The sequence below is a fragment of the Paramormyrops kingsleyae genome, chromosome 18 (assembly GCF_048594095.1).
Source record: "Paramormyrops kingsleyae isolate MSU_618 chromosome 18, PKINGS_0.4, whole genome shotgun sequence".
Lineage (NCBI taxonomy): Eukaryota > Metazoa > Chordata > Actinopteri > Osteoglossiformes > Mormyridae > Paramormyrops > Paramormyrops kingsleyae.
In genome coordinates, this window is record NC_132814.1 from 16,023,081 (window position 1) to 16,046,131 (window position 23,051).

The window sequence follows — 23,051 nt, forward strand, 5'->3', positions numbered from 1 at the left end:
TCCATTAGAAAACTAAAATGAATAAAAAAAAACTAAAAAAAAATCACAACAGACTTCTCAAAATAAAACAAAGACAGCAAAATAAAACTGAAAGATGACAAACAGGAAGGATGACAAGGCTCCACAAAAGAGAAGTAGACGACTCGACATCCGAGTGGAAAGACAGCCGGAGGAATGTAGGCCCCCCCCCGAAGGCTGACAAACGCTATGACTGTTGTAGTGTATTTCACGGATCAAGGCGTTATGTAAATACCAGGCAGTACAAAGCAGCTTTAGAACTTTAACCACTAAATAACCGTAAACCTGTCAATGGGTGAAGCTTCTTGTCAGCGCTTGGCAGAAAAATCTGGACCCCCCCAAACCAGGAAGGCGAGGGGTTACCTGGAAGAGCCGGGTGAAGATGTCGAACTCGAAGACGGAGATGTAGTCGTTGCAGGTGAGGTCGATGGTGGACTTCAGAGCCATGGCCTCCAGGCCCGAGCTGATGGGGTGGAACTCATGCAGCGCCCCCCGGAACACCTTCCACGGCACGATGGTCCTGCAGAAAATGGGTGGGGCATGGTTTGGGGGCCGTGCCGGGGACAGGAAGCGGTCCGCGGCCGCAGCACCCTAGGAAGTCACAGCTACCGGGAACCCATCGAGTTCTAACACCACCCACTGCACTCAGCTACTGATTCGCTCCAATTGATCATTTTAGTGGTAATAAAACCCGCAGTGGGCGGGGCTAACATGCACTGTCAATCACAATGTAAACTGTATATGCCCCCGTTTGTGTGTGTGGAGGCTTAGAAGATCTGGTTCCACGAGAGCGTTGCTTAGAAAGGATCTAACTGGGACTCATTAATCTGACTAATTAATTCCTGGACAGACTACAGTCTCCAGTTACACTTTTGGTGCCCCAGTAGTGAGCACTGTGGACTCACATCGTCAGTCTTTGGCGGAGCTCCAGGCTCTCCACCATGCTCTGCTAGATAAGATACCTCCTAACACAAATGTGCAGTAAGGCAACTCTGTGTTGATGAAGGGAATCCCTTTCGGGGGTGCCGGATGCTTCCGTCACACTCACTTGTCCCCGAAGGACCTCCTCCAGAACTCGGCGGCGTCCGCCTTGGTGATCCGGAAGTTGTCTCCCTGGAACAGGCCGTTGGGGAAGATGGCCTTCAGCTCGGCCAGCATGTGGCTGAAGATCAGCGAGAGCTTGGTCAGGTTCCGCCTGAGAGGTGAGAGATAGAGAAATTCTAGTCAAAGCTGATATTAGAACACCGTATGGGCAATTTATGCAAAGATACAAACTTTATCATTAGCAAATCATATGTCCTGAACAGGTGAGTGACAGCGGTGGGTCACTCCAGGGGCCAATCGGATTTCAGTGGAAGCCACCGCCCCCCTGACCCTGCCCCTGCATACACCCCTGCAAATGGATAAGCAGTCACAAAAGGTTATAATCTGAACTGGGGTCCTTCAGCCCGGGACCTTCCCTTCTACAGAAAATCCGATTTATTTAACAGCTCACCGATGATGTCATAACTCGCATGGCTTATAGATTTACGCTTTACATTATATCATAAAGACATACATAGTTCTTGTAAAGGATCAGATTTCTTTTTCTTAAATTCCCCAAAAGGCACATTTTTCATCGCACACTCATGACAAACAGCTTATTACTTCCACAATTCCACTTTGTTAATACGTCACTTCTTTGTAACTAGAGACAATTATTGAAACTGATAGGTTTGCCCCAGGTTACTTGAAAGCTTTACAGTGTGCCCTTCCATACTGACCTATCAGACTGAAGGGGGGGGGGGAGAAAGGCCAATGGGACGAGCCTCTGTCACATGTGACAGGGAAACACACAGAGACAATGGGGTGATTGGCCCAGACACTCGTGGTGGGCGGCGCTAGCTTAAAGAATTGAGAAAGGGAGGCAACATTCAATTGGCTGGCAGAGACCAGTTCCATGGGTGTGCATGCACGAGCATAATTCACGCAGCCAGGCTACAAAAAATAAGAATTTTATACAACAACAATAGCAGGTTTGCATGCTATTTTCAATAATGAGTGTATGAACAGCTCTGACCATAAATCCTGCTGTGGTTACAAGCCTTTTAGTCCTCGTGCCTGTTTATGGTGTTTACGTCCTGCCATTGTTGTGCTTCACGGTTACCTAAGTGACTTTCCATTTAAATCAAAAGCGCAGCAGGTGAGTATGACAGATGGTGTGTGTGTGTGTGTGTGTGTGTGTGCCCACCCCCAGGCACCCCTCTTCCCGTAACCTGCAGGGGGCGTCTGAGGGACAAGCGAGACGATCAGCTCGCCCTCTCTTCCTCCCTGACGTGTCACATGACTGGGGGTTACAGGGCTTCTTAACCCGCTACGTTACCAAACCCTCCCCGCTCAAACATCACCACACCCCCACCTTCCTTACAACATTTCCTTCTTCTTCTAAAAGGATACCATGCATTAGGGGGGCAGCGGGGGGGCAGCGGGGAGGGGGGGGGGGCATGACAACACATCTCTGACCAGATAAAAGCGGTTCTGAGGGACAGGCGTCATGGAGTAACACAACCAGCCAAGAGATTTCAGCAAGAGTCTCTGCCCCGTGTGTGTGTGTGTGTGTGTGTGTGTGTGTGTGTGTGTCCATCTCCACCCATCCGCGACACGGCCGACCAACAAAAGCCCCTCTGTGCCCGTCGGCAGGCTTGCGGACGCCAAGGTCCTGGGGGAGGTGCCACAGACACTGGGCCAGATGCATGGGGGCGCTGGGGGTGGGTGGGGAGGGGACTCCTTCCTGGTCACGGTGGGGGGCTCGCCATGGGGGGCTTGCCGGGGTTCCACCAATGGGGGCACACTGCGCCGATTGTGGGTGCCGCACGTCCCTGGCGGGGGGGCGGCAATCCTGCCCAGCTGCCATGGAGCAGCTGCACCCCCTGCTCAATGGGCTCCCTCATCGGCACAGCCCCCCCCCGGATCCTCCCCCCGCTGTGAGGGTTCCAGGATGAGTCATCCTCTTCCTTACCTCCCATTGCAACTGGGATGGTCAGCGATACAGCGAAAACCCTGCGTGGGTGGGTGTGCACAGCTGCTTTGTTCAGACTGTGACAGAGCAGCCCCCCCCCGGCCCTCGCCGTGCTGCTGCAGTCGCTGTGACATGCTCCGCGCGCTCGGGGATACCGCGCTCCTGTCTGCCGCGACTTGGGTGCTGACCTTTGACCTGCAGCTGGCTGCTCTCTGTCTCATTTCCTGTTTCCCCGGGTAAAGGAGGAGGGGGGGGGCAGCTTGTGTAATGCAGCCACACAGACACAAACAGGCAGAAATGAACACGCACAGAGACACAAGCAGACTGACACACGCACAGAGACACACACACAGACTGACACACACGCAGACTGACACACATGCAGACTGACACACGCGCAGAGACACACGCAGACTGACACACGCACAGAGACACACGCGCAGACACACACGCAGACAGACACACGCACAGAGACACATGCGCAGACTGACACACATTCAGAGACACACGCGCAGACTGACACACACGCAGACTGACACACGCGCAGACTGACACACGCGCAGAGACACACATGCAGACTGACACACGCGCAGAGACACACATGCAGACTGACACACGCGCAGAGACACACATGCAGACTGACACACGCAGACTGACACACGCGCAGAGACACACATGCAGACTGACACACGCGCAGAGACACACATGCAGACTGACACACGCGCAGACACACACGCAGACTGACACACGCGCAGAGACACACACGCAGACTGACACACGCACAGAGACACACACGCAGACTGACGCACGCAGACTGACACATACGGAGACATACACGCAGACTGACACACGCACAGAGACACACGCAGACTGACACACACGCAGACTGACACACGCGCAGAGACACACACGCAGACTGACACATACGGAGACATACACGCAGACTGACACACGCACAGAGACACACGCAGACTGACACACACGCAGACTGACACACGTGCAGAGACACACACGCAGACTGACACACGTGCAGAGACACACACGCAGACTGACACACGCGCAGACTGACACACGCGCAGACTGACACACGCGCAGACTGACACACGCGCAGAGACACACGCAGACTGACACACGCACAGAGACACACGCAGACTGACACACGCGCAGACTGACACACACGGAGACATACACGCAGACTGACACACGCGCAGACTGACACACGCGCAGACTGACACACACGCAGACTGACACACACGGAGACATACACGCAGACTGACACACGCGCAGACTGACACACGCAGACTGACACAGGCAGAAAGTGTATCCCCTGCTCCAGTGCAGCTTACACTTGTACCCGCTTGTTCACTGGAAGCTCGGCCTAACTGCCCCCGTGCCGATTCGCATCCTGCACAGCAGATATGTTTACGGCATCACTTATAAAGCATTACTTTCGACAAAAGACAGACAGACTAGACACTGACACACGACTCAAAATAGGGGAGCTCTTGGGGTGGGGGGTGGGGGGGTGTATATTTCAAGTTGGATAGCGGACAGTGCAGAGTCCTGGGCTAGTAAGCTACCGGAAGCCAGAATTTATCCAGCAGAAGAAAAATATGCTTAAACATTGCAGAAGACGTCGCATCTGACTGCGCTGGGGCTGCGCTTCTGCCGTGTGTCTATGCCTGTGTGAGAGACCCGATCCAAAGAGTCCGTGTAGAACATCACACCATCAGCTCCCAAAGCCACATCCACCGCCGTGGAGAAGCGTGGCCCACGGCTGAGAACATGCGCGTCAACGGCAGCCATACCGAGGGCTGATCGTCTGCTCAGATGCACCCCCCCCAACCCCCCAACCCCCCACCGTCACATACAGTATCTCTCGCTGCGCAAGCGAAACACTTGAAGCATTGAAAACAGAAATAACTTGGCCTGACGGGCAGTGGAATTTCGAACTTCCCTTCTCAGCGGAGTCATCGATTACAACAGTTCTTTCTACCCCCCAAACAGCCCGGGGAGGGGGGGGGGTGTGTGGGGGGTTGACACCACACTCAACACCCCATAATTACAGCTTCAGACCAGAATGTCTTTTAAGGTTGTTTAATTTTATTGAGCAGGTGCTTTTTTCCAAAGTACATTTTTAAGAAATAACAAGGTCAGAAAGTCCCTGGAACAGTTGGGGATTTAGGGTCTTGCTCAGGGGAACGGACCGAGCAGAACCTGAAGAATAACAGCGTGAAGGTCCCTGTGCCCAAGAAGGGACACCCCCATGACATCTGAGGGACTCACAAAATGTAAGCGTTCATGGTTGCAAACTCTTTCAGACTCTCACGCAAGAAATCTTACGGCAAATCTATATTCCATAAAATTAGCTGCATCAAAAACGTTACGGCAGTTTGCAAACCCTACAGACTATTTGTAAGGTAATAAAATTTACATACATGTACATGTGTGTGCAGAACAGAGAACAGAAAATCTCACTCCATGCAGCTGACCAAAGTTGCCAACACTGCATTTTATTTTAAATGAGAAGTAAAATGCAGTTTTCGACTGAAGCAGCTTATCATTCCTTTGCTTTGTTACTCGGACAAATATAAAACGAATGATTAAACACTATATGCGTCTCTTTTTGTATGTTTTCTAAATAAGACCGCGTGCTGTCATTTGTTTGTTCGGGCTCCTGGTGCTCGGAGGACACAAACTACTACTGCTACTTGTCTGTACCATCTGCTGCTTCACTGTATTGTCTCAATATCACTAAATTAAGCACTTGTACTTCAGGTTACTGCTGGGAGTTATTTCTGTAATTTCTGCGGACAATAAAACACCCTCTTAGGGTGACACATTAAAGCTGTATCTTATCTGATCTTAAAGATCAGCGGTGCATTCTGCAGCTCTGCGTGTCTGCGATGCGTTCCGAACGCCCACCCAGCTAACCGAAACGCAGACCCCGGATGCCTCGGGCTGCCGGCCAGGTCGTGGTGTGAACCCCCACCTTGATGACAATAGGGCCACCTTCCTCTTTCAGCTAGCGGCAGTAAACAGGGACCTGGAAGATGGGAGGGGGCGCGGGAGAAGACCACTTTTGATTGTTTCACATTTCTGGGTGGCATCAAGCTATGTCACTGTCTGCTTTGCTGTCCGATATGATTTGGCTTCTTCCCATGAAATGCTGGGAGTGGGGGGTTCCGACTGTGACCCAACATTGCACAGCCCCTTTGGCTGCTGCCACTTGGGCCAATCAGGGGTATAGAAGCAGATCAGTCCCATTAAATACACCAATGACATCAATGCTAAGGAAACCAGAATGTAGGACATTTTCCACGCACAGCTAACGCCGGTCCAACAGGCACGCAGGCCGGCGCCGCTGGGAGTGATGAGGACGACGTGTGGCCGTTCCTGGACGTTTGGGCGGCACCTGTGACCCCTTCTGGCCCGTTAGAATCGGTACATCCAAGCCACCGGTATGCAGCCAATGCAGCCAATGCCAGACAGCTCAGAGAGTGGAGCAGAGGCAGGAAGTGAGTGGGTGGCAGAGGGGACAGCAAGAGCCAGGGATGAGAGAGCAAACAGAAAGGGAGAGAGAGGGCAGCAAAAAGAGCATGCAGATATAGAGCAGAGAGAGAGGGAGAGAGCATGCATTCACACAGACATATACAGAGGAGGGAGGGAGGGAGAGAGAAAGAGGGATGAAGATGGACACACACACACACACACACACACACACACTGTTTCACTATGGTGATTCGTCAGGATAAATCACAATCCCAACATACATCTGGATTTTTGCCCCAGGTCAGCACATTTGCTGCCCCCACGGAGAGCACAGACGCTGCAAACTGATCCCAGATCAGGCGGGCTTTATTATCAACCCCATTCAGTCGACTCTTCCGTAAATCCGACAGGAGGGACTTCGCAATACGCGAGTCCTGCGGACAAAATACAGGCAAAAAATATGGGCAAAGGAGCAAAAGCTGGAGAATCAGGGGAGGGGGATCCCGCACATTGCAATCATTCAGATGTCCAGCTTCACTATGCCTGTGATCAGAAAGTCGCAGGTTCAAATTCCCCGGTTGGCAGAGTGATGTCACCATTGGGCCCTTGAACAAGGCCCTTGAACAAGGCCCTTAACCCCAATTGCTCCAGGGACTGTCTGACCCTACTGCCTCCATTGTACATCGCTTTGGATGAAAGTGTTACATAAAGAATAATATTTGCATTTTATTTATGTCTACACAGTCGACAGGTCACATTGGCAAAAACTCAATCACCTCTGTTTGTAGCAAAAGACAGGAAACAAACAGCAGACTGAGCTCTTCAGCATCCGCAAATCGGCTCAGACCTGCCGGCATACGGTGCCACCATGGGGGGACGGCAGACTGCTTGATCTTTGGGGGGGGGGGGTGGGGGTGCTCACGAAGCAGTTCCCTTAAACAGTTCAGATTCGAGGAGACCTCGATTACGAGAAGTCTTCAGGAAACCTATCGATTTGGCCTGGCCACAGCGACCTCACACTGAAACGGGGGGGGGGGGGGGGGGGGGTCAGTGGTCAAACAAGGCTGAATCTGTTGGGAAACCTTGGAAGCTTTCATCTTCCATCACACGCATGGGGACCCAAAACATTCTAGGTGACGCGTTTCTTCTCAGCCCGGATAAATGCTTCTTCATTTCCCTTCACGCACCGAGACAAAAAAATCATTGTCCTGAAACCGTACGTAAAAAAAACAAAGGCATGACGATAACATTTCCCCCCGAGAACCACAAAAGAGAACCGGAGAACTAAAGGTCTGAAAATGGAGATGGGGTGAGATTAAGGGGAACTGAAACTTCGGGGGAAGGCTGGACGACCATTCAAGGTCAAGACAGGAAAGACAGTGCTTTGTTAGAAGAGATCCGGCATTTTGATTCCTTCCATGCATTTTGACTCCTTCGTGGCCGGTGTCTTCATATGATGACATGAAGCTTAGTTGCAATCTGGAGGGAAAATTTGCATTAGCATTGCGTTATTAGCATTGCGTTATTAGCATTGCGTTATTAGCATTGCGTTATTAGCATTGCTAAATGCGAGTGAAAGCCCTGCAGTGACTCCCCACGCCAAGGTTAGCTCCTCTCATTTTCAGTGGGGACAGCAGCTGCCCCCCACCCAGTTCCACAATTCCTTGCTGTGTTGCTAGTAATCTGTACCCATGTCTAGAACATTCTGGGGTCAAATCCCATCCCCATCATGCCCTTCAGCAATGCGCATAACTCCTACTACTTCCATCTGACCCCACTCTCTATTAATCACTCGCATGTCACTTTGGATAAAACTTTGCATTAACAGTGTGATATTCTTTCCATTATATAGGGAATCATTTTACAGGCTATTATTTATTGATATCTGTTAGGAGCAGAACCTAGAGAACCCCCGGTTACCCCTGGTACCGCCACACGTCAATAAAACCGACTGATCCGCTGGGACTGATCCGCCCTCCCCCCCACATACAAATTTTTATCATCTACTCTCCCTTCCTCACCCCAATGGCCACCCGAATAAAAATTTTCTGCAGGGTGCATTTGGTCCCCAAAATGTAATATAATTACAATTAATATATACATCATATTAATTGTAAAATTGTACAAGTTATGTCATGGAAGCTGCTGCAAAATGTTGTTGTGCTGGTGTGACCCACTTGCTCGACGACAAATACAGAACACCCCATCCTTAATAAAGGCACCTGCTCAGTAAATGAACCATCCGGTTCCTGGAAGTAGCAGGAGCGGTCGTCTGTGGCCCCGACGCCGTTTTAAAAGCCGCCTCCTTCTCCTCCTCTCCGGTAAGGGAAGGACTGAGTATGACAGGTGCCAGTACCATTGCCCCCGGCTTGGGTCGCGGCCCCCGCACGTGCCGTCATCCCTGCGACCTCGCAGGAAACAGGTGCGCATTTCTCTTCACGCGAAAGTACCTCCTGGCTGCGGGTTTGTTATCTCGTGAACGACGCGGGGTACATCTTTCGGTTTGCTTCTCCGCAGCTGTCTGCTTTAGCAGGTGGGGGGGGGGAGGAACTGTGTGTTTTAAAAGACGTTTCCAGACACACAAGACAATGAAAAAAGACCGCAAGAACCCTGGGCTAGCTGTCAAAATGGCCGACATGCTTGACATCCTTCCGTACCTGTGTGCCGGACCATAGCATCTGTCAGGCCTTTTTAACGAGATAGCTAGATACAGTTCGACAGTTAGCTAGTTAGCTACCTAGCTAGAAAATGGCTAGCAGCTAGGGATGCATCAACACTAGTTTTTTTTCCCCCAGACCAAGTACGAATACTGATGCTTGCTTACTGGTACTCAAACACAGCAATAAAAAAAAATATTTATTTAAAAAATATTGGGATAAACAATAATATCAAGACATATATATGGGGCCAAGAGGAGCACGTCGTTTTTTTTAGCTGAAACATAAATGTGAATCCACGGAAAAACAATACGATAATCCGGTAAACAGCCAGCGTTAACAACACTTGTTGGGGGGGTGGGGGGGTGCTGATTAGTGGTGCTTTTGATCATTTCTCTCTGTGGAAAACAATGGATCAGTGGACTGGATTTCATTATGATTTAAAAACATGTCACACACCATGTAAAGCCATTTGAAGCAGTGGTTCACGAACTTTTTAGACTGCATACCACCTCAGAAATTGTTACACTCTCCGCGTACCACCACTACGACATTTTCTCCCTCAGTGCTACGTGATATTTTAGCAGAGCACAGTTTTCGGTCCGCTATGCTTTGGATATTGTCATAAATTTTGAAGTACTTCCACACCAGAGAGATATTGTGGTCCCGTTTATTTTGCTTGCTAATAATATCACAGATACATCACTTGGTATCGGTTATAGGCATTGGCACACTGTCATAAGTATGAGTACATCATGAGCACTGAGTAGGACCCGATATTTATACTGGCATCGATACTGATGCACCTGTACTAGTTAGCTAGATAAATGTGTTATTAATCCAGAAGAAAACTGCAGGTTTACATTAGAACAATACACATGTTTAGATCAGGAATGTGTGATTTGACGATATCAGATCGTGAAGGATTAAAAAATCCACAATCTGCCTTTATGGATGGATCATTAGCGTCATGTTATAGCGCACATTCTGTCAGTCGCAGTTCTATGGCTCATACACGCATCTGAAGTTGTTTTTGACACACCAATAAACCGATGATAGCAGGCAGTATGTAGTGCCTTGGATTTCTTCCTCTCTGCCTTTCGCACCCTTGTCCCAGCGCGTAACGCGCAATATGCTACACATTCCCTATTCGGCAACGCAGCGGGACGAACGACATGGAGGAGTCGGTCCCTAAACAGAATTTGACATTGGTAACTTTTTTTTTCCCCATTTATTTTTTGTTACCTTATAGGGCAAAATTTTAAAATATAGGAAATTAGCTTGTTTGTACTTTTCAGTATCGTGAAAAACCAACATGAAAAACAATCATGACGTGAAGGTGGATCGTCGCGCTGCCTGAAACACATGGTGATGTGGTATTTTTGCCATATTGCTCAACCTTAATTTAGACAGTAAAAAGACATCTAGACATCAGTAGATGGCACAAATAAATAAGAGAGACAACAATAAACAGTAACAGTGCAAAGAATGCCAGGGAAAGTCCTGCATGGAATTCCGTAGTCACAATATCTGTGCAATACGACCGAAAAATTCTTCGTCATTTAAGGTCAGAGGGGGTCGAGCTGCCGCCCCGCTTACTATGAAACACATTTCAGAAAGCGAATTTCTTGGAAGTTTCACAGAACTGAGGTAAACACTCAAAAAAGTGCAAGAAATTGCTTCGCTCTGCAGGGCAGAGAGCAGAAGATACATTCAGTCAGGGAACAGGAAGTAAGAGCGTGATAAGGGTTTGCCGGCAGCGTTTTGAAACCAGATACGTTGTATTACAAGAAACCTAATCCGTGACAGTGTAATGTGTAAGCTCTCCATTTTATACACACACAAGCACACATTATATTGGCCGGTACTGTCTGTCACCGGTTTGGCTCGACCTCGGCACGACGGGAAATCCAGAAAGCCCGAATCATCAGCTGTGGAAGTGTCTAAGGCTGTGTTTGGCCTTAATTTAAACCTAAACACACATCAACTTCCTGTGTGATCACCACTTCTCACAAGAAGGCTGCATCATACTGAACCAACGTGGGGGAGTTGCCTTGAGCCCAGGGGGTTTCAGAATGCCCCTTAAGGGGAAAAAAGGCTTTAACGAGAGGGCACTAACTTTAGAAGCGTGACAAATAGGTGGGAACATTAGATATAAATGTTAGTTCAAAGCAGCTTGGCTTTAAATACAAAAATAAACGCCTCTGCAAAGAGGTATTCGCTATTTGTGTAAACGACAGAACTGAAGAACAACGAGAGCTTAATTTGTGTATCCTCCATTCCTAGGGAGATTAAAAAAAAAATGAAAAACAAACAGCCCGTGGCTGTAATCTAGAGCAGTGTTTCTTAATCCAGTCCTGATGGACCCCCAGACAGAGCATGCATCCAGACCCCCAGCTCCCAGCCTACGTGTACCAAGTAATTGATATTCTTAATTGACTGGGAGCTGCAAACGTCGACTGTCTGGGGGGGGGTCCCTTAGAAACACTGTCTTAGGAGAGGGTTGGTAGCACCTGGACAGCGGGCCCAGAATGGTCAACAGAGGCCTATTACCGTGACGCAGGGTCACTCAGCTTCTCAACGCCACAGTTATAGGGCGTGAGGTCAGAGCTACTGAGGAAGCCGGTAAAAGGGTTTCAGTGTTTAAACGCAGCATTTCAGGATGAAGACCAGCATCGTCAAGACGGCACCTCCGGCACCTGCGTCTGCTATACATCTAGCCGAGGTGTTCGTTGACACTCACCCAGCCGCACAGAGGTGCGAAACCGTAACTGACTGAGCTGCACGGAGGGCGGTACAGATCGATTTCGGAAAAACAACAGCCTTCATAAACTGCTGTACAGTGAACCTCAGAATGTCCGCATAACCAGTTAATTCTGCACACGAATGTCCATAAAGCCAGATAATTCTGCACCCACACACCCTCAAAACCAGTAAATTGCACATGCAAAGCCTCTGAAGATCTACAGAAGCGCCAACCAGCACGATCAATGGACCAACAGCATTCCTGTCACACACCCAGACGAGGCCATCAGACAGAGAGATGATGATGACAGCACTGAGCACGATCCTGGGAACACCAATCGCATAGCGCCGAGCCCCCGCGATCTGCTCGGCTGCAAACGGCTCGCAGGCGACGCCCCGCAGATGGAGCCCCGCCCACTTCCTGTCCGGCCAGAAGATGAGGAGATTAGCACGGACAGAGGGTAAAACAGGGTCATGGAAACAGCAAGAGGGGGCAGAACTAAAGCAAAGTAAAATGGGGGGGTCATCTCTCCTATATTGAACAGGTTAGTGTCGCCTGCCCCCACCCCCACAGTCACTTATCGACAAGGGACACAAACCCAGAAAAACTGAGACCAAAAACAATTTCCTGGCAAACATTTATCCAGATATGACTCAGAAGCAGTTCATCCAGTGCGTGGTGGGGGGGGGGGTGGGGGCCAGAGGTCACTGTGACAATGTATTTACCAGAATCAAGAAGGGAAATGGCTTTGTCACATCAAGGCGGTGGCCGGGGGGGGACCAGTCATTGACTGAATTTGTCAGTCGGCTTGAGAACATAAGTGCCAAACTGAATAGCGAATCATGATTCCCACTATGATCAGGTTAAAGGTCATAGAACCACTGGACTACATGCAGGGTTTAGGGTTATCCCAGGTTTGGGGTGTGTCCTAATCACTGTGGGCGGGGCCTGAGTATCAGGGGCGGGGCCTGTGGGTTACCTGGGCTGCGAGTTCTCCTCATACATGCGCTCCTTGCCCTCCTTGAACAGGCTGATGGTCTGCTTGGTCTTCTTGGTCAGGTTCTCCATGAAGACGCGGAAGTACTCGTTGTCGCCCAGCGTCTCCATCTTGCCCTCGTAGCGCGACAGGATGGTGCGCAGGTGCTGGTACGTGTCCGGCAGCAGGTCCAGGATGTACGGCGGGCTGTTCTTCAGTGCCAACTTGGGGTTCTGGCACAGCCGGACCACCTGACGGAGATGGGAGGGTGGTACAGGGGAAGAACATCAGTGGCGCCAACTGTGTTCAGCAACCGAGGCCTAAACAAACTTATACACTTGCAGAGGGCAAGGGCAAGGCTGCATGGACAAATGATATCGGAGTTCAGCAAGCCTCCCCCGCCAAACACACAAACTAATTCAATGTTCCAGATTCAACCTGTATGTCTCAAAACAATCATCCTCCATGCAAGCGAAGTCCCTTTCACTCAGTTGCCAGCATATACTGAGAGCGCAGGGGGCAGGGGGACATGTCGAAATCTGCTCCGGAAGTGTGCAAGTGACAGAACTGTGGCAAGGAACCCCAAGCCTTTCTCAAGCCGAGAGCCTGCTGCGATCGATCGAGGCAGCCGTTCGGCGAGGCAGAAATCAAATTAAACGATCATATTTCTGTAATGAATTGCTGTTCGGGGTAGCATTCACTGCAGGCTAGCTGAAGTCTGGGAAGGAACAATCCGAGAAGGGGTTGTGTCAAGCACGCTGTGGATCTGAGCCCATGCTCCAATCGCGGCATGGACTCACTGCCTGGGGGGCGGGAGCTTACTCCTGATGGGAGGAGCTTGCGGTCAGTGACAGGTTCCATAACAGTGGAGGTACCTGAACACCTGTCGCTTCATGTTTTTGCTCCCTTCGAGCTCCCTATCAGACGGTCCACATTTTTGCTCCCTCCCAGCTCCCGGTAGGGAGTATTAGCATTAGCATTAGTATCAGTATTAGTAAGAACATATTATTAGTATTAGTATTAGTACTATACCTCAAAAACGTGGACTGTCTATGGATCCCCAAGGATTGGATTGGGAAGCACTGGGCTAGACAATCAAAAAACATTCTTCCAGTACTTTGGAAGTGCCCAGTGGGTGCTCTGTCTGCCCTGTTGCTGTCCCAGCTTAAGGAAAAAATATTATACAGGGGGGGCTCCATGGGTCAGGGGGTAGCAGCGCTATCTCCCACCTACGGGGTTGGGGGCTTGATTCCAGCTCCTACTTGATGTGTGTGTGTGTGTGTGCGTGCGTGTGTGTGTGTTGCATAGTCTCCCAATAAATTTCCTCCTGTAAAATTGCCCATGGTGTGTGTGGCATCATACCCAAGAAATACAGCCTCCAACTGACCAAGAGGAGAAGGTAGAAGATGAATAATACACAAAACTGGAATCCTTTTCTTTTTTATATATGGTGGGGGGGGGGGGGGGCGCACAATCCGATGAGATCTGACATCAAAATGCGGTTTCTCCATTTAGACCAAAAAAAAAAAAAAAAAAACCCGCAAACAAACACATCATCCTCTTATCAAAACTATCTCAGTGAAACCCACTCGGGGCGTGTCTTACGGCGTATAAATATATACGGGCGGCCACATTCCAGGCATGCGAGAAGCCACATTCACTAGGGCCTGCCGCTTTATACGCGTCAAGGTCAACGCCCCTCGCACGGACGACACCTTCTGAAAGTCGTTTAGTGACGACATCACTTAGAGGGGATTCTGAGATTCCTGGCCCCCCCCAAACAGAGATTAATTGCTTCAGATACATAACCAGCAGTCTTGTTTATATTTAAGCATCCCCCCCCCCCCACGGGAACACCTATCTCTGACTAAACAATATACTAATGAGGATGACCTCTCGACCTGGGAATGGCTCTGAGACGTCATTACAGGCTCATCTCCGAATCACCACGTTAACAACCAGCCGCGATATAAAAACTCGCCGTTTCCGATCTTCGGCTAAGTTTTCCTGTCATCAAAAGACACCCTCCCACTGAAAACAACAAACACACGCTTCCTGGAATGTGAACTGGTACCGACTGGGTCCAAGCTACAGGCAGTTGTGTAAATAGCGGAGTTCCTGACCTGTTCCCTGGATAGCAGCCGCAAACTCGGGACTATGTGCAGAAAGAGAGAAAGGAAAAAATCATTTAAATCACTTGTGTGTGGGGGGGGGGGGGGCAGTGGAAGCGGTTGAGAGTCGTGGCTCTATCAGCAGTATGAACTGGGGAACCCCCAGGAGTGGAGCCAAGGTGATGTCATATAGAGGTCAGGAATGCACCTCATAATCCACACCCCAGGTGGGAAAATTCTGGAAGTACGAACCAAGACACTAAGGATGAAATAAAGACACAATCCTGTGACCTCAGAGCAGAAGGACAGACCAGCCGGGGGGCATGAAGATTTTACTTTACTGAAGTTCTGCAACCGATAACAGAAGAAGTCCAACCATTTTCCACATGACTATGTTTGACTGTTATTCCTTTTATTATTATTAACTACTTGTTACTTTTATAACTGATGTAAATATTTAAAAAACATGGCAACTCCCTGCAGCATATTAATGAATGGTTTGTTGCGTGTCTGTTCATTAGAAAATTCTGGATGCTCCCAGGTGCTCAGTACAGGCCTTAGATGATGGTGCACCAGACTGGGAAACAGCTGTTGGTTTGCTATCAAGATTTTAACACATATATTAGAAATTGCTCTTTCAGGAAGCACATGTGCACCAACACAAAAATACACACACATGCAGAACCTGGCTAAAGAATCAGAGTGGGTCCATTTTATGTAATGATGTCCAACATATTTTAAAGGGATCTTTGGTCTATATGGCCCTTTTACTTGGGGGCGGACGAAAAGTATAACATTTATAAGGTGGTGCTCTTGTATGTTTTGCCGTTTCGCTATTTTATTTCACAAACCCTGCCATAAGTGCAAGTCCGCAAGCCTCCATTTCCGGTTGGGCATCAGAGACAGCCTCGTCCGATGGTCGGCTTACAGGGATGGGGGGGTGAAGCTTACTGGGGCTGTAGGTACCACCGCAGAGCCAGCAGAACCAGGGTCGGAACACCTGAACTGCAGACCCAAGTTGTCGACGGGCAAAGGAGAGCTGAGCAATGTCTGCTTCACTGCTTCCATGTGACAAACAAACTCCACGCGGGAGGGGAAATACCTTCAGCTTCAACTGCCAAATTGGGGAATGAGGGGAAAATGAGACACACACAGACACACACACACAGGCAGACACACACACACACACACACACGGACACCAGACACACACACACAGACAGCCTATCACACAGGATTCTGAGCAGATGAAGTCACCCCACTGACCAGTCAAGGAGCTGGCACATACAAACTTAACATGCAACCAAGTGTGCAGTGTCAACTAACCACAGCTGTTACGAGGCACGAAAGTGTCTTCGAAAAGCTAAATTTAAATGTGCAAAAACCTCATTCAAATCACTCATCGTTACTGTCAAAAGGACTTCAGGCAGCAAGCACCAATTCACAAAACGATTTTAATGAAACAGAGAATCGCATTATGAATCTTCACACACAAACGTATTTTAGAGGATGCCTGCCAGGTTATCGTAAGTGTTAAGAAGCCTAATCTGGCGAGCTGCATCACTGGCCCGCAGTGTCACTACTGGAGATAACATGTTAATCTTCCCAGGCAGCTGGTGTCGCTACGGCAAGCCGGCGGTGCTGCTGTATCTCACATGCTGCTTCTAAAGTTTGACAAAAGCAAAATCCTCCAGATTAACAGTGACCTTAACCGACACTAAGTTTTTAGGCGCTTCACTGCATGCAGTCCTCCACGGACGCACCTTTATGTTTATATTCAAATGCTAAAAATTTAACAAACTGGTACAGACTAATAATAATAATACTTTATAGATTCCTGTGGAGAAGCTTCCTCTTTGCCTACCACACACACAGACACATATGGCAGTCACCCATAGCGGCGCCCATGGAGCTGGGAGTTAACAGCCTTGTCAAGGACCCATGTACAGTAACTGTTCTGCCCAGGCTGGCCTCGATCAAGTGTCCTTCCGATCACAGGCACAGAGGCTCAGCCCACTAACCCAAATAACTAGCCCCAGGCTTACAAATTCACTGAGACGTCATTTGCAATTTGACCTGCACCACCAGATCCATGCAAATAAGCAACAGTAAGTTACAATAAGTTATCAGGGCAATCAACCAACTGCAAGTTTTATTAAGTACAATAATAGCACTAACCCGTATGACTCGAAACCTCCTACTGTCTATAAAAAATGCAAACCTCCAGCTTCGATGTTACACTACAAAGATAAAGTAGGTTATTTCCTCTGAAGCTGCCAAAAAACTACAACGGAACAAAAGAGCATATTCTTGTCAAGGTGCACGGGGCCACGCGGTGTGAGAGCGTGACACTCACATCAGTGACAGGCAGCACCTGTAGGCTGTGACACCGCCAATTAACCCGCTAATTAACTGTAAAGCGGCGTAGAACACCGGTCCAAAGCTTTACATTAACACGTTTGTTAGTATTTAGCCCTAGTGCATGCATGCCTGGCTGGCTAATAGGTATCTGTATATGCAAAGTAACGCAGCCAAGCCGTTATGGATGTAGCGCCGTTGCGCTGCACAACTACCTCGTCGATCGACGTCTCGAAAGAACAATCGGTACCGTTAAGTGGAATAAGCGACATGCATCTGGGTTGTACACAAACCGACGCCTTCAGGTCCATATGACAAAAATTCGATCTCCACGATCGCCAAAATAACTTACCTTGTCCATAAGCTTCCAGCATTTTTCTACCGTCTTTTTGTCCACGGAGCCCGGCTGGTGATGGGAGTGGAGGTGGTGATGATGGGGCTGAAACGCGTCCTTCATCATGCCGATCAGCCCCCCTTTCTTCAGATTTCCTGCCATGCTTTTAGCTCAGCTACAGCCGACCGGGAAGACCCCGGGGCTGGGGGGGGAGTGGGGGGGACAGCCCTCCTTCCCGATAATGTGGGCTGATTTCCCAGGACAAAATGTCTGTATTAGACTCAATCAATAGCTCGCTGGTAGGGATGGGGGGTTGTAGCTAAGCAGATGTCCCATTAAAACCCCCGAATACGCACGCAGGATGCAAGACCCCACAACTGGGAAAGATATCTGGGTCTGTCATGCAATCATCTGCCCAGCACCGGAAACGAATAAATCCCCGTCCCGCCGCGGTCCCCTTTCCCCCCTTTACGTAAACAGGCTGCGCTTATCCTCCAGTAGCTCCTTTGCTCCGATCCCCTCTTGTTTCCGCCCCACTTGCTCGGCTCCTTCGCTTGTTTTTTCGAGCCGCCTTTCGCTCAGACGGGAAGTTTCTGCGAGCGTACAGGACAGGAGGCGCTAAGCTGGCTGCAGAGGAAATGAAACCGGAGCCTCAAAAAAAAAAACTCCCGGAAAACCCGGATAATCATAAATAATTAAATATGAAATCAAAACAAATTGCTCACGCAGACAACGGGGAACGGGATAAATAAATAATTGCATCTAGTCAGCTATCTTGCTCAATTAGATATAAACACCGCCCTCCATGTCACCCCCCACCCACCCCTCCTTTTTTGTCTTGGCGGCCCCAGCGCGCATCCTTTTCCGCTCCTGAAGCTCCACCCAATAGACTGGTATAGAAACACACCTCCCGTTACCCGCTCCCTCCCTCTTCGTCGCCGCTGCGCGTCTGCAACGCGCGTCCCGAATGCGCGTCCCCGCCGCGCGACTATAGGAACGGACAGTTGCTTAGCGGAATAGTCACGAATGAGATGCTTTTGATATTATAGGCTATAAGAAGAGAAATAGATGAGATTGAAACAGGTATTGTTTTACTAAATGAGTTCACAACGTGCTTGCGTGTACTTTGTACGATCTTGATGATTGCTTGAACTCAAAAGGATTTAAAAAAACGAAAATACAAAATAACAAACAAATAGACAAATAAATAAGACCAGTATGGGACAAAAATAAAGCTTTGAATTTCTTCCAAGAGGGAGATGGTTTAATTTATCAACTTTAAAAAAAGGATAAAATAAAATACAACTCAATGACAGTATAAGCCTAGATATGCCTTCTAGTAAGTTTTAACTCACCCTGTACGACTGAAATTAATTGTTGCAGATATTCTAGAATAGCTAAAAACGGCTCATCTTGCATTAAAACTGCCGTCGCATCAACATCACAGTCATCGGTGAACCAAAGTAACCCGTTAGATCGTCCCTGGCAGCTTGTCTGTGACAGGAAAACTGTCAGCAAGATCAGTCAGTTAGACCACAGGGAAATCGGATTTCTTCATCATCAAAAATTCACGTAATATTGTATTTGATGAATATCGTTGTTGATGTTGTTACCAGTAATATTGTCATGCCATGTCAATCACAAGTTAAATTTTATGGTAATATGAGTTGACATAAAAGTGAAGCGTCGTAACTGTGTCTTCGGTGAAAAATATGTGTCACATGATATGATATTTCGTAGGCCAACTATTTCAAAGATTCTGTAAAGGAAGCCTGGAAAACAAGGAATAACCAGGTAATTAAACAGGAGGGCCGGACTACTGAAAGACTGACGCAAATAACTCAGGTGTAAGTACTGAGCATCCTTGTTAAAAAACGTCACAGATTTTTTTCGACAGGGTGGGGATGGTGTGGTCCACAATGGCAGCGCACAGCATGACTTGACATGTTCGGCCACACACAAAGTCACCAGCTGCAATACGGTTCTCGGTGCAGTGGAAAGAGTCATTTAAAATGCCATCCCAGGAGATTCAAACCTTAAAACCAGTCACCTGAAACTGTCACATAAGAGATTCCGGGCCAGTGTACAGTACATCGGCCTGCAAAAACAATGAAAAAATATTTAACTCATATGCATTAGACAGATATGACGTCACACAATAATGCCCCACCTTAGGGATGGGAGATAAAAAATTCAATATACCCAGTCAGACTGGTTTCTTGGCGTTTTCTGATTTGCTGAGTAGTTCGAGTTATACCAGTTTTCCTCTACGCTCCCAGTTTCAAAAGCTGCTCTCCTGTTTGCACTATTCTAACTCGAACTAGACGAGACAGGTGAAGTTCAAAGACCATGCAGACTCTGAGAATCACCGCGTTTGGGGTGCTGCTCACCTTGGCCTACGCAAGTGAGTCTCTGTTCTTATCGACTGTTGTTGTTAATTTAACGCTTTTGTTAAATCGCTACAAATATCGTAAAATAAAAGGTGACATAAGGTCTTGCCTGACTTCTTATGTCGTCAAAGTGCTAGAGGTCTATTTTAAAACTGGGTCTAATTCTAAAATCTGACTGAGACTCTTGTGTAATCAGATGTATTGAATCATTTAATATTCCAGATTTTCCTTTGCAACTCCTCGACTCCTCAAGTGTGGTGACTGCGACATTCACAGACTCCGTGCTCCTCAATGTACCACCATGCTCTCTTGCGGGACAGAAGGTGTCTTTGACTTACCAGAACATGGCCAATAAGAGTACTGGTAAGAGAGAATCATTTTTAATTGATTCTTACTTGTCTCAGCCACAGGTCACAGAGGACAAGTAAACAGTTATATAATAATAATCAGAGGTGGATAGTTCCAGGTCCAGAGAGTAAAAATCCAGGCCAAAATATTGTTTCAACCAACCAGTTGAGTACTCTGTGACTGTGACTCTTTATACTTAACTGATTGATTGAAACAAAATTTTGGCCTGGATTATTACTCTCTGGACCTGGACCTATCTACCTCAAACAATAATAATAATAATAATAATAATAATAATAATGTTTATAGAAAATGTTAATGTAATACCCATCGCATTATTCTGTACTTTCACTTATAATAATAAAGTTCAACAACTGTGAATACTTACTAATAACTATTTGTCATATTGTGTAACAGTAACTGATGCTTTGCTGCTAATTTGTCTGTCAAAGTAACCCTGCAGAACGTGTTTGCGGTTCCTTCATGTCGGAACAGAAGGGACCTCCTGGACGTTACTCAAAGCAATGGACAAAACCTTGGGTACCAGGTCACAAACCTTGTCAGTGGCACACAATACAGGTCAGCAAATCGATGCGAGCAGTGAGTGTGCATGTATGGGCATTATGTTTTAAACATTCTATTGCTATAATGTATCTTACTATTACTGTGACTGACTGAACTTCATTAATTGGTTTGTGTTTTTAATAAACTAGACACTTTATTTATACGCACTTTGTAAGAGCCGAATGGAAAACTGTACATTTAATTTGAAAAGGAAAAAAATGTTTTGTTGCTAGTTTCAGCTTTTGAAAGGTGTGTGTAATCCTTATCCTCAGTTTTCAGTACAATGTGGGAAGCAACATGAGCGATTCATTACAAGCCAGCACAGCACAAGGTAACTGGGGTTCGCTTCTGGGGTTGATGCAGCACAACTATGTATGGCTGTTAGTTCGAAATGGTGTCGCTGTCACGCCTTTGCAGTGTTTTATTACTGGAAGCTAAAATTTCCTCTGAATGAGACGGGATCACAGGGATCAAGAAGTTTAGAAGAACCACCGGTGCAGGCAGCTAATCTTGCTTGCAGGGGACTGACTTGCATCAGTTTGTGATTTAGAGTGATGACTCTCAAAAGGGGGGGCTTGAGAGGGGGGGGGGGCGGTGCTGGTGCCCATCCATCAGTCTGGGGGGGGGGGGGGGGTGGCGGTGGCTGAGGCCTATCCTAGTCCTATGCAGAATAAAGCTGGGGTACACACTGCACTGAATGCCAGTGCTTTGGGGACACATACACTTATTCACTCAACAGCTGTTCATGTAATACTATATATAATACCAGTGTTGGGCTTTTCAGGTCCGGTAGCTACAAATCCAAACCAGGATTTTGTTTCTACCAACCAGCTGAGCATGAAGAATCACAGAGTACTCACCAGGGAGTAGAAACCAAATCATGGTCTGGATTCATAGCTTCTGGACCTGAAATGCCCATCTTAGGCAGGCAAAGATATTTAAAAATGATCTTCATGTTGGTGTAAAACTGTGATATTATGCCTGTCAATGTGTCACTGTAGCAGTTTCAATGCCTATGTTATAGCCACCCCAGTGGTTGCAGTGACCATCCAATACAGTCAGCCACCAGCACACCATGTTTGGCTAATCAATACCTCATCAAATTATTTAAATAATTAAGTTAATTAATGAAATGAGCTGGTGGTGAAATTTAATGAATACAGTGAATGGTTGGGGTGCCCCTGAGTAGAGGTTTGGGACCTGAAGCAGGCCTGGCCTGGCCGGCTGGCATACGGGCTTCTTCCCGGGTGGTCTGATGGGATATGGGCCAGCAAAATTTATCCTGGGCAAGTCGATAAGAAGATGAGTAGCTTTTTGGAGAAAAGAAGAAATTTTTATTGTTTTTCATTAGCATATATTCTAATGTAATTTATTTTTTTCCCCAAAGACAATATACACTTAGCATGGCTTTATATATGTATGTATGTGTGAATGCTGTGCTTTCATAGCTTGTGTTTTCCCCTGATGATTTAACATTGGACACGTTTCGTTTGTCTCGCAGCAGTCCCATACAGTACCATCTATGACGGCTTGCCGGCGCGCTCCGGCGCCATGGTGGTGGTGACCGTGATCCTGGTGATCCTCGTGTTCCTGCTCATCGTGGGCCTTGTGCTCACTGTCATATATGGTCACTGCATGAAATGAGTCATTACAAAAATTTAAACACATTTAATACTTGCTTTAATAAGTTTAAAAAATGTCATAAACCTTACAATGAACACATTTCTACAATAGCCGAATATTTCATTATATGTTAGATTTATATTAGACCTATTTGTATTGGCTACATGCATTTTTAAGCAGATGGGAAAACATGCAGTACTTTAACTTTTGTGAATTTGCATTTGAATTGTTATGCAATGTGCATAGAATAGATATTTTACAATCTTTGTGTAATGTATTAATTATATATGTTTATTCTCCTTCGCTTTAATTTTGCAAATATGTCGGGTTTTAAATCACCAATAAACCTGTAACGGGTTCTTGTCTTGTGAAGCCATGTATTTACACCATAAATATTACTGCATTTAGGAGGTGAAATCCCGATACTCGTCGATAGT

General features: G+C 47.6%; 2 protein-coding genes across 2 annotated transcripts in view; one reads left to right on the plus strand and one right to left on the minus strand.

The window, feature by feature from the left end:
- The window catches only part of cbl (Cbl proto-oncogene, E3 ubiquitin protein ligase), a 30,242-nt gene extending 11,742 nt beyond the window's left edge, over positions 1-18,500 (minus strand). The window contains exons 1-4 of the mRNA XM_023816299.2: positions 17,708-18,500; positions 12,891-13,138; positions 1,067-1,213; positions 382-538 (exon numbers count right to left, since the gene is read on the minus strand). Coding sequence (XP_023672067.1) covers positions 382-538; positions 1,067-1,213; positions 12,891-13,138; positions 17,708-17,851 — 696 coding nt within the window. The 5' untranslated portion in view covers positions 17,852-18,500. The remainder of the gene's footprint in view (positions 1-381; positions 539-1,066; positions 1,214-12,890; positions 13,139-17,707) is intronic.
- A 1,435-nt stretch (positions 18,501-19,935) lies between these two features.
- upk2 (uroplakin 2) lies at positions 19,936-22,972 on the plus strand. The gene is made up of 5 exons (XM_023816322.2): positions 19,936-20,093; positions 20,302-20,442; positions 20,880-21,006; positions 21,264-21,322; positions 22,493-22,972. Exons 1-5 carry the CDS (start codon positions 20,039-20,041, stop codon positions 22,633-22,635), a joined length of 525 nt encoding a protein of 174 aa, XP_023672090.1. The 5' UTR covers positions 19,936-20,038; the 3' UTR covers positions 22,636-22,972.
- The last annotated feature ends 79 nt before the right edge of the window (positions 22,973-23,051 follow it).